At 40.4% G+C, this 12,034-nt stretch overlaps 1 protein-coding gene across 2 annotated transcripts in view; it reads left to right on the forward strand.

Moving 5' to 3' along the window:
• Positions 1 to 12,034, forward strand: part of TRPM3 (transient receptor potential cation channel subfamily M member 3) — a 190,146-nt gene that overhangs the window by 148,913 nt on the left and 29,199 nt on the right. For both annotated transcript variants that reach the window (XM_084628736.1, XM_084628737.1), the window contains exons 17-19: positions 411 to 551; positions 5,516 to 5,644; positions 7,810 to 8,061. In XM_084628736.1, the coding sequence (XP_084484862.1) occupies positions 411 to 551; positions 5,516 to 5,644; positions 7,810 to 8,061 (522 nt within the window). The remainder of the gene's footprint in view (positions 1 to 410; positions 552 to 5,515; positions 5,645 to 7,809; positions 8,062 to 12,034) is intronic.

Here is a 12,034-nt window from a genome sequence, read left to right on the forward strand (position 1 = left end):
GAAGAGACGAGAAATCAATGTAGCAAAAAGCAGAAATGTCTCTCACATCTTATTCTTGTCCCAGAACCAACATATGAATGGAGCTCAGTAGTCACATTGCTATTGACAGTTCTGCTGAAGCGTGTGGCTCCTTCAGCTTATAAGGAAACAATTGGTATGATCTGAACTGGAGCTTCCCGTCCAAAAGCAGTTGTTTGCAAACAAAGTAGTTTGAATCCTGCAGCTACATGGGCCCAACAGGGATGGGTCATCTGATCTGGTCCTCATGTTCAGATGAAGATATCAGTGAATCAGTTAATGTGGCTCCTTTTGACACTTTCAAAAATAACAGTCCCCCTTGTGGGATCCAATTAAGGTGTAGTTCATAGTTCACAAGGAAATAACTACAATAGTGGCCTTTCTTGTTACAGGCAATGTTGGGCCGAGGGAATGGAGAATCATCAAGAAAGAAGGAGGAGGAAGAAGTTCACAGCGGACACAGACTGATCCCTCTCGGAAGAAAGATATACGAGTTCTACAATGCACCCATAGTTAAGTTTTGGTTCTACACGGTAAGCTATCTTTCTCATAATACAGACACTTGTAAAGAAGTCAGTGTCACTCTGTTCCGTGTATCTGTTTGTACTGGCACAAATTTTCAGAGGACCTCCATTAATACATTCACAAATGCCATTTGGGGAAGCAGACTGACATTTGCAAGTCCAACCACAGTATTTGCATACACAAATGCTAATTTACATGGACAAATGGGTGAGCCTGTAAATGTTGTAGACATATTTTTGGAAATATCTGTCTCTGAGTACTACAATAATAGAGCCAAATTCTGAAATCCACCATCAGGCGGTACTCCTATTGAATTTGTTGTTGGACTCAGTGGGAGCTTTGCCTGAGTAAGGACTCCATAACTGGCTCACAATTAATTAAAGTAGGTATCACCTACTACAGCAATGTACTTTCTTAGCTCATTTTTGTTTTGTTCGGCTAATTTTCATGATCTACCTTCTGCTGAACCCAACCCCAATTTCAGCAAATCACAAAAAAGAACTCCCTGTTTCTGGAGATGACTTTAAAAAAAAATCATGCTTTCCTGCTGAGACCTTAATGATACATATATAAGCAACACAAACAGCTCCCTGTCAACAGAGATCAAGCCATGGTGGGTAGCATATGCTAGTAACTTACTCCAACCTGGCAAGTGTCATCCGAACAAGATACTACCGAACCATAGCTAATAGATGTTAATCAAGCTGATGAATCTAAAAACTGCTCATCAGCAGTCCAGTATCATTATGAGTATCAATGTGCATTATGCCTACCAAGAAAATTCTTTCCACTGCAAGCAAAATGAGTGTCCTGGCTTGCACTACTGTTTCAATCCTGAAATGGAAGAGGGAGATCAATACTGCATTTTCATTTAGACCTGTTTCTACTATTTTAAGTCCTGAGGGAGGTCAGGGTCACTTATTAATGGGTCTTGGCTAGATTCATCTTCCAGAGCAAAGTAAGGCTGTGAGGCCTGGCTGATTGGACTTGAATGAGAAATGCTTCAAAATGAAAAAGTGAGGGTTAGACTCACTCTGAAATTAGTCTGGCTCATTTTTTAAAAAAGTATAGCCTAAAAACTATTCAAAAGAAATCCCCAAAATCTTTGTATCCAAGGTTCAACAGGCGAGGAAAGTGTCCATGTAAACTACAATTGTCAATATGAATGGCATATAAAACTATTCCATTATTCTGTGCCCTCCTCTAATACCGTCATTCTTAATGTATATTGGAGTGGGCTAAATTCAGCATGTTGTGATTGTTACTATTGAAATGGATCTTGTATTTTTACAACACTAATGTCCACTCATTCAGTAAAGGGTCCCAATTCAACTTGGATTGGTGGGATTAGTTGCCAAGAACAGGCAAAAATCTATCTAATTGGTACATTTTAACTGAAAAAGGACATCAAGAGGATTTCAAAGGTACTGTCCCTATGTTATTTTGCGTGGAGAATAGGCCCATCCTATTTTGAAGCTGTTCTTTCAATTAGGTAGCAACATTTTCAGTCCAGCCAGTCCCACTCATCTTAGTCTTCTGTTGACTCAAAAGGACTAGACCCCAGAATAAGTCAACCTGGCTCTCCCTTTCCTTCAAACATGCTGAGAAGATCAGGTTAACTCTCGAGAAACAATCCAATCACCAAATACAGATCTGAAAGAAGGGATGAGTCCATTTCCTCCTCCTGTTTTAAGTAGAAGGGGTAGATCTTAACTGTAGTCATAATTCTGGTCAATTTAAAGAATTTATCTAGGTGGTTTCCAAGCCAGTAACTGAAAATAAAGCCAGCACTAAGTGCTGCAAGCTTTATGCTTTCACACACTTCAACAAATTGTTTGTGTGAACTAATTGAACCGAGCAGAACTATGGACTCAATTCTCTGAGGTGCTTATCACTGGCTACCACCACTGAAGTCACCCTGTCCAAAATCCATAGCCCCACTACGTTGCTTCCTTTTGACCTTGTTACAGCATAGGCAATAGACCTAGAGTAATACACAAGAAAAAGAAACCTACTTCTTAAAGTACAAACACTTGTAATAAAATGTCAGCATTAACAGAACACATGCCTAAATCTCTACGCCTGGCACTGAAGATTTTCTCTGAAGAGTTTGACTTAAAATATTCTATATCATAGAGCTGTTGCTTGAAAAGTGAGGTACTCACAGGAAAAAGAGAAGGGAACTGAGCACTCCAAAGTCTGACCAGAGTCAAATATCCCTGCCACAGAATTATTCCACAGTGACTCCATGTCACTCGCCAAAGTTCCCTCACCAAAGGCTCTTAAGCAAAGCAAGCATTCATGGGATAAGAGGGAAGGTCTTCTCATGGATCATAATTGTTCAAAGACAGGAAACAAAGGGTAGGAATAAATGTTCAGTTTTCACATTGAAGAGCAGTATATAGCAGGTCCCCCAAGAGTCTCTACTGGGACCAGTGCTATTCAACATATTCATAAATGGTCAGGAAAAAGCAGTAAACAGTGAGGTGACAAGGTTTGCAGATGATACAAAATTATTCAAGAAGGTTAAGTCCAAAGCAGACTGAAGAGTTACAAAACTTGGCAGCTGGGCAACAAATTGGAGATGAAATTCAAAGTTGATAAATGCAAAATGACTGACATTGGAAAACCTAATCCCAATGATACACACAAAATGATAGCATCTAAATTAGCTATTACCATTCTAGAAAGAGATTGTGGAGTCATTGTGGATAGTTCTCTGAAAACATCTGTTCAATGTGCAACAGCAGCCAAAAAAGCTAACAATGTTAGGAACCATTAGGAAAGGGATAGATAATAAGACAGAAAAATATCATAATTAAACTATATAAATCCATGATATGCCCACACCTTGAATACTTCATGTAGTTCTGGTTGTCCCATCTCTAAAAGACATATGAGAAATAGAAAAAGTACAGAGAAGGGCAACAAAAATGAATAGGTGTATGGAGCAGCCTCCATGAGAAAAGACTAAAAAGACTGGGACTGGTCAATTTAGAAAAGAGATGCTGAAGGGGTGATATAAGATAGAGGTCTATAAAATCATGACTGGTGTGGAGAAAGGGAATAGGGAAGTGTTCTTTACCCCCTTCACATAATGCAAGAACCAGGGGTCACCCAATGAAATTAATAGGCAGCAGGTTTAAAAATAACATAGGGAAGTACTTCTTCCCACAATACATAGTCAACTTGTGGAAAGTGTTGCCATGGGGTGTTGGGAAGGCCAAAAGTATAACTGGGTTCAAAAAATAATTGGATACGTTCATGGAGGATAGGTCCACTAATGGCTGTTAGCCATGATGGTCAGGGGCGCAACCCCATGCTCTGGATGTCCTTAATCCTCTGGCTGCCAGAAGCTGGGACTGATCTACAGGGATCGATCAGTCGATAATTGCCCTGTTCTGTTCATTCCTTCTGAAGCATCTGGCACCAGCCACTGTTGGAAGACAGGATACTGGGTTAGATGGACTATTGGCTTAACGCAGTAGAGCCATTCTTATGTTCATGGCTTCTCCTAATTGGCTGATCAGAAGTGCTTCATTTATTTTATTTCTTTGTTTTTTATAAACGGCCTATGTCCCAAAGTACTAAAAGAAAACCCACCATCTTTTTCAACCCCTACAGGTGTTAGGGCAGATGGCAGGAATATGAAGGGAGAGGACCAGAGCAGTTGTGCTGTGAAGCTTGGAAGGAAGTGAGGGGAGGTGGGTGAGCAACAGCAGCAGTGGGGCCAGAGAAGTAAGGAGATAGATGGTCAAGGTGGTAGAAATAGTATGCATCATGACCAGGCTAGATGGAGTATTACTCTGAGTCAGGGCAGGTAGTAGTGGTCACAGTTCAGGGTAACTTCACCTGTATTCCCCATTGTGGTCCACCAAGAGCACCCACTCTAGGCTTCCGACTCCTCAGCTGTCACCTCTTTTGGGCACAGATGCACATCTCTTCCCCCTCCTCAAGGATTTTTCCAGGTTGCACAGTTCCTTGCCTATACTATGATATCCCCGGACTACCTAAGAAACCAGTGTTTGTGCTTTCCTTTCTCCCCAGAGGCTATGCTCAGTGTATTGCCCACAGTTATAAGTTACCACACAGCTCTTTATAAGCAAGCACATTTATTCCTAAGGTGAAAGCACTACAGAGAAGACATTAAAAAATTAAAATAACCTATGCACATGCTAAAAAAGCTTACTAGAGGTTGCACCAACTCCAATCTTAGTCTCCGATAGGTGTCACTCCTCCAAAACACACAACTGGGTTTTCCCTTTGATTATAAGCACTTAACTGTCTCGGATTCAGAACCAGAACACCAGCTGGATAGATCAGCCTGTTTCTTTAAACAGTTCAAGTCTTTGATCTCTAAATCCTGGAAACAGGCAACCAGCAGACAGTCACCCTCTCCTGGAGAATGTAGCTTCAAAAGGCTGGGTTTTTGCATAACTGGAGGTGAGGAATTTGCATTAGCCTCTCCCTAGGCATTTTCCAGGAAATCTACTTCACATTTATTGCCCCAAAAAGTCCATTCTTGTCTGGCACAATTTCATTATATTCCTTTAAACTCAACACTTCACGTTACATCTTTCCCCTAAAGAGGTTGCATACAACTCCAGCCCATACTAGGTGATTTAGGAAGTCTAGGTTTGATAGTGGCCTCATGGAGGATATAGAACCATGACTGATCCCATCTGGCATAGTGAAGATCCAAGTGGGTTGTGTTAACAATGATGGGAGTGATTATACTTCTGAAGCAGCAGTAGCAAGGGAGAGGAGACCCCCAAGCATTTATTTTAGAGCTTCCACTTGGTATGCAGATTCAATTTGCATAGTTGCTGCTGCTGTTCTCCTCTCTGTTTACAGATAGAAGATCTTTGCAAACTGAAATTAGGGTTCTAAAGCCACTTCAGAGGATCTGACTATGCTGTACAAACATTAGTTAATGGTTACTGATGTCGAGAAATTCTTTGTTTCCTTACAGTTGGCATACATCGGGTACCTGATGCTGTTCAACTACATTGTGCTAGTGAAGATGGATCGTTGGCCTTCTACACAGGAATGGATAGTTATCTCCTATATTTTCACATTGGGAATAGAGAAGATGAGAGAGGTAACACTATCCTGGAAGAGCCAGAAACAGAAAAGAAACACAAATACTTTTCACATTTTTTTTGTTTTAATTATTTTTCTCTGAGTATTTTGTTAGGTAGACTTACCACAAAGTTTCTTTTTTTCCAGGAAAGCAGAAGGGATGTTGAAAGTTCTATTGCTACATTTATCCATTTTACTGCTTTTAAAAGCAACACACTCGTACAACCCCTTGGAACTTCCAAGTTCAGATTTCTACACAAAGTCTAATGAAATTGTCAGAGGCTGAGTTTTCTTCAAACATAGTCCCACTTTCCATGGGATTTCTTAGGGCTCTTCACAATGTTCCTCATAGGCATGGCCACTGAAGTATAATTGTGGGGCTTGTTTACTTTTAGGTGTGTGTGTGGAGGGGGTTAGAGAGAGGATTCCAACCAGAGCCCCACATCTAAATACCCCCAAACTGTCCGAAACCTTGGCTCTGCATTCAATATTTGCAACTGTCCTATGTCTCCATAATGTGCTGAACCAAGACTCTGGATCCAAACGTCCTGAGCTCTGGGACCATTCAGACTCATAACCAAACACTGTGACCCATTTCGGGGGGGGTGAGGGGGGAGGGTTCTCCTTCTTTATGTAAATGTTTGTTCACTAATTACATTAACTGATGACAGGCGTCTCCCAAAAGATTTGAAAGCATTTAGAGAAAAAAGATGAACATCATTCATGAGTGCATTCAAAATTCTATAGTTATATGAGAAGCAGAATTGTTTTTTCCTCTTCTGTCCCCTGTCCCCCTGCAGCTACAGCTGTGCCCTTTTCACGTGGCCGAATAAGGGTTTATTTCTGCAGTGAGAGCACAGGCCAAATTCAGCCCTGATGGGAGCAGGTATATCTCCCATTGACTGCATTTGTGCCCCCGGGCTGAATTTGATCTTGTCCTCAGATTCTGCCATCCATGTTTGCATTTTCTACCAACAAACCTATTTAAGTGCCTTTGAGGACTAGTGAAAAATTCATCCTAAAACAGTTACTTAAAAGCACAATGCAGGTTCCAAAAATTTGGGCTTTAGTTTTAAATCAAATGAATAGAGTTACAACATGGTGGAATAGGACAGTGATTTTGTGGGCATGCACCCCATCAATCAACCACAAGGGGGCTCTGCAGCACAGATAAAAAGTTGCAGAGAATTCAGTGGATGAAAACAAATGCTGTTAAATATTTTCTGTGAATATTTGTTCCATTTTTATAATCATTCACTTCAACTGTGTGTGTACTTTCCACAAACATTTTAGAATGTTTATGGAAAAAGAGTTCTAAGTGGAGGTTGGAGATTATTCACAGAAAACTAGACTACAATTTGTCTAAGAATTGTGTTCACCAGGTCAGGGAACAAAAACAGACCATATGACTGTGCTCAAACATACTCAAATTCCAAATGTAGAATACTCAAAACAAACTACTTGCAAACAAGCTAAAGGCAAGTAATTATTAATGGAAATTGTTTGTTGAATAGTTTCAAATGACAAACAAATTCAGAGAAATTGTAAACTCCTCACAGATGATTTTGCAAACAGAAAAGAAGCTAAATTCACAGAATAAGTTATTTTTAGGCATTATTTTCCCAACTGTGGAACTCAGTCTCCCAAAGCTATGTTCAAGTAGTAACATCAGTGTTTTGGATGAAATATACAACCACAGCCCTTATGGTCATTAAAGACCCCTGGCTCTTTTATGTGTAGTTTGGGAACACTTTTCTGTAGTTTCTTTAAATGAGAATTTTGTTATTAAACACCTTTCTACCTCTCTTCCTTTGCCCTTTAGTTCAAAATTGGATCATTCAGTTTGGGAAATAGAAAGTGAACAGTGAATTTTTTTTTTTGACACTTATAGGGGATTTTAGAAAGATGTGTTTGATTTTGTTTTACAAATGAATAACTCTTGATTATTTTTTTTTAAAATAGCACATTGTGAATATATCTCAGATGGAGTTTGATTGGCTAGACCACAGGGTATCTAAAGATGGGTCAGAAGCATGTGCGGTATTCATGAAGGATGTCGTAGCAGGGACTTCATCAGATTTGCTTTTGGCCTTTATAAAATATGAATGTTTGCCATGTGTTTTCTGTAGGGCCTAAAGTAAAGATAACATAGATCCCCTTCTATCCCTCTTTCATGCCCTTCAGATATTGATGTCAGAGCCTGGGAAGCTGTTACAGAAGGTAAAAGTGTGGCTCCAAGAGTACTGGAATGTTACAGACCTCATAGCCATTCTCCTGTTCTCTGTCGGAATGATACTTCGTCTGCAGGATCAGCCATTCAGGAGTGATGGGCGAGTCATATACTGTGTTAACATAATTTACTGGTATATACGTTTGTTAGACATCTTCGGCGTGAACAAGTATTTGGGACCATATGTTATGATGATTGGGAAAATGGTAAGAGAAGTTTCCTCATTCTTTCCATACTTTCTTAGCATTTGCTTGATTTTATTTGTTTGGGTTGGCAGAATTAAATCACTACAAATCACTAGTATTTTCCTGTAATCCTAGCAATCAGTGCCTTTATCTAATGTCAGCATCATGGCAAACCCACATCCTCCAGATTGGCCTCCTATATAAGAGATGAGCATCAAGCTCTTCTCCAGGCTTCTACAGATTTTTATATGGGAGTCTTATATTTTGCTTGGCAACCTCAGAAACACCTTTTCAACAGCAAAGTTCTCTCACTAGTTTCTGTGCCTCAGTTTACCCATGTATAAAGTGAGGGATAATAATTCTCACCTACCTTGAAGACATGCTTTGAGGTCTATTTAATTAACTAATATTTTTTGGAAATGCTTTCAGATCCTTACAAGAAGGATGCTATAATAAGGGTGGTGTGTTCATATATTGTTAATATTTATTATAATAGTGGTCTTGCTATAGCTTGCTGCCCCATAGCTTCATTTCCTTTTGTCTCCCATCCCATGGGCATCCTGCTGACTAAAGGCCTCCTTAGTTCTTGCCCAACTGCACCTCTGCCATACTACCTCTCACTTTCTTCTACTAGGATCACTTCCTATCTTCCCCATCTTAGGCCTCACATTTGTGTTGCCTTGATTTTCTTCTGTTCCTTCCGAGTGATGTCCCCAGTTGCTGCTGAAGAGCTTTGTCAGGGTCATGTCACGTTTTATCTCTGGGGAAGCACCAAAAGGAACCCTCTCTGTGAGAGCTGAAAATCCATTCATGTGACCACAGGAGTAGGGTTGCCAACTTTCTGACCGAACAAAACCGAACACCCTTGCCCCGCCCCTTCTGCAAGGCCCGACCCCACTCCCTCCCTCCATCACTCGCTCACTCCCACCCTCACTCACTCGCTCATTTTCACCGGGCTGGGGAGGGTCCCTTTTTGACCAGGTGTTTGGTTGAAAACTGGACACCTGGCAACCCGAGCATCTGTAATGCAGTCACATTGCATGTACATATTAATGTTAACAAGTTATATCTAATACAACACATAGTCAAGTGTACTGAGTTAGAAATGCTGTGAGATCCACAGCTTTGAATTTCCTCCTTTTTCTTGGTTTAAAGTTTCAGCTGTAACATTGCATTAATGTTGGATTTTTTGCATCTAAAGCCAGATTCTCAAAAGATAGAAGAAGGTCAAGTCCACATACTAAAAGGCACCTTCAGTAGGTGTCCAAGTAAAATAACTGCACGTAAATGCCCATTCGTACTGTATGAGTATGTATGTGACTAACTAGCCTCTTAAGTGCACATATATCTGATTTACATGCTCATGTTTTGTGTAGACCTCTGGTTTCCATTTTTCAAAATTAGGCCCCATTATGTGTTTCAAATGTTTAGACTATATGTTTAAAAATCAATATTAAAATATCACTTACACATAGCAGAGATGGGTCAATTGAATATTAAATTTACCAAATAACACAAATATTAATATTGCCTGATTAATATGAGGGCAATACTCAGTAACCCTAATAACATCCACATTATGGTTCAGAAGTAGTCTTTTGCCTATTGAATCTGCCATGGAGAACACTTTATACTTTCAGCAGCAGACCCCGTCTGTAAACTACAGTATAACGTCCATCTCTCCTTGTACCGACGGGGACAATACCTGCCCTCTCCTCTGTGCAGCTAAGAGTGAGACTCACTCCTGGGCCTTAGATTAGGGGAAGCACGTAGAACCCTGTACTTCAAGGCAATGAGTGCCAGAGACCCCTAGACTTAGGATACACCAGTGCAAAATACTGGCGCTCTTCCTCCCAGAGTCACCAAAATAACCAATTCACCCTCTCGTTAGTGTGTTAGCTTGTTAGGGTCTGAACTGATAGCAAAGAATCAAAGGGAAAGGCCCATTTTAAGGAAAAAAGAGAGACCATAACAGAAACTGTTGAAAAGTAGTTTTTCCTGCAGAAAGGCCTTAGCGAGTCTATGGAATCCTTCAAGGGAGCCAAGGGAACCGTGATTACAGGACAGTGAATGGAGAGACCTCCCAGAACTGCAAAGTCGAAATAGAAAACGCTCAAGATATCAGTAACTGCTTCTGCAGATTACTGAAAGGAGAAAACAGGCTTCCAGACAGAGAGGAGAGAGGAAAAGATCAGACAGAAACCATTGCAATAGCTCCTGCCCACCTCAGTCTAGTTTGTCCCAGACTGTAATCCCTCCTTGTGATGATCTATATTGGCATTGCAGCTCAAACTGCCTGTCTCATATGAAACTACAAAAGAATGTCAAAACAGCCATGTATTCCTCTGGTTGTCACTGGTACCATACACAGCCACATTTTTTTACCCATCTGCTGAGCAAAGGCAGCTTGGAGACCAATTTGCTACTGGACAAATTGCCAGACCCCTACTAGCTGAGGCAGTGGCAGTCAGCATTATGATGAATTGACATTAAGGTCACTGAGTCCAATTCAGCAGTGACATGAATGGTGACGTATGTTGCACCTTGGGGGTAGCAGGGCCTGCAAATGGGTGTATGTAGCAAAATAATGTAATTTGCACCTCTGTGATATCCCTGCATGTGCACAAGGAGTGTAACCTCCCACTGCTTTGGTATTCTGTGAGGCCAAATTCATCCCTGCCATAAATGGATTCGACACCCATTGCAGGCATTGGGAGTTGTGCCCACTTAGCCCTTGGAGCACTGGGGAAGGCATTAAGTTAAAGTCGGGGGACTGGTTTATCTTATGCCCTTCTGCTATTTGATTTTTATACTTTATCCCTGTTTCCATGCACTCAGCATTTTTGACCATTTTGCCCATACAATGAACGCCCAATTGGTGTGAGTTGCACAAATTTGCCACTCTCACCCATTTTCTGGCCACCTTATACCCAGTGTGTAACTGACAGCCCCATTTATATCACGCATATACTTACGTGCAGTTGCTTGCTCCAGGCTGTATTTGGTTCACTGACTACATTTTTATTTAAATCACATTTCATTTTCGTTCTCTAGGTTCTATCTAATCTCCTCTTTCATTTCATGTGCTTGGGAAGTACAGCAAAGCATGTGAAGGATCTACATGATTAAACATGTCTCTACCAAGCAAGCCTAATCACAGCTACTGTATTTTCCAAAAGGCCTATACGTCGTATAAGCTGTACCATCATCCTATTAATATTTATGTGGAATTTTAAATCATAAGCAAGGTTTTAGACTCTTCAGACAAGGGGCAAGTCTTTGACCTTACTCCCTCAAGTATTTCATTAATTTCAATGCATCAGAGTAAGGCACCGATCGCCACTGGGGCCTTTAGGTGCTGCCATAGGATAAATGGTGATGTGTTGCCACTAGATTCATTAAAAACAGTGCATAAATCTGTGCATGCTGAAATTAAATCAGGAATGGAAGGGGGCACTAGAGGTATTAAAACAAAGAGGATGGTGCCTTTGAAATGTCTGGATTTGCCATTACCTTCTTATTTCAGTGACTGAATGTGCACATTAAAATCTAGCTCTTTGATTTTTATATTATGATATAATTATGTACTTTTCATTTGCAGGTAGGATGAAATGTCTCTGACATGGTGTCACGAGATTAAGAAGTGTATCAGACACTTTTCCATACACACACTAACATCCAAACTGTATTTCATTTTTCAGCAAGTTAGAAATTGCTGTGGGGCTAAACTTTTATATATTTATAAATCTATTAAATAAATATATTGATACAGGAACAATTCACGTTTTGTCAGCTAACTAAGCTTTTTCAGCTAGACAATTAAACAGTTACTATGAGTGAACAATCAAGTTAAACTAGCAATTGTAATTTGGCACATCAGGCAAACACACCCTAATCCAATCCCCAGTAAAAGAAAGACTCCTATCAACTTCTTTGAGTTTTAGATCACGCAGATTGAGAGGGCTGAGCCTACAGATGAGATATCATCTTGCTT

This window comes from Lepidochelys olivacea (assembly GCF_965140295.1).
Source record: "Lepidochelys olivacea isolate rLepOli2 genome assembly, chromosome: 5".
NCBI lineage: Eukaryota > Metazoa > Chordata > Testudines > Cheloniidae > Lepidochelys > Lepidochelys olivacea.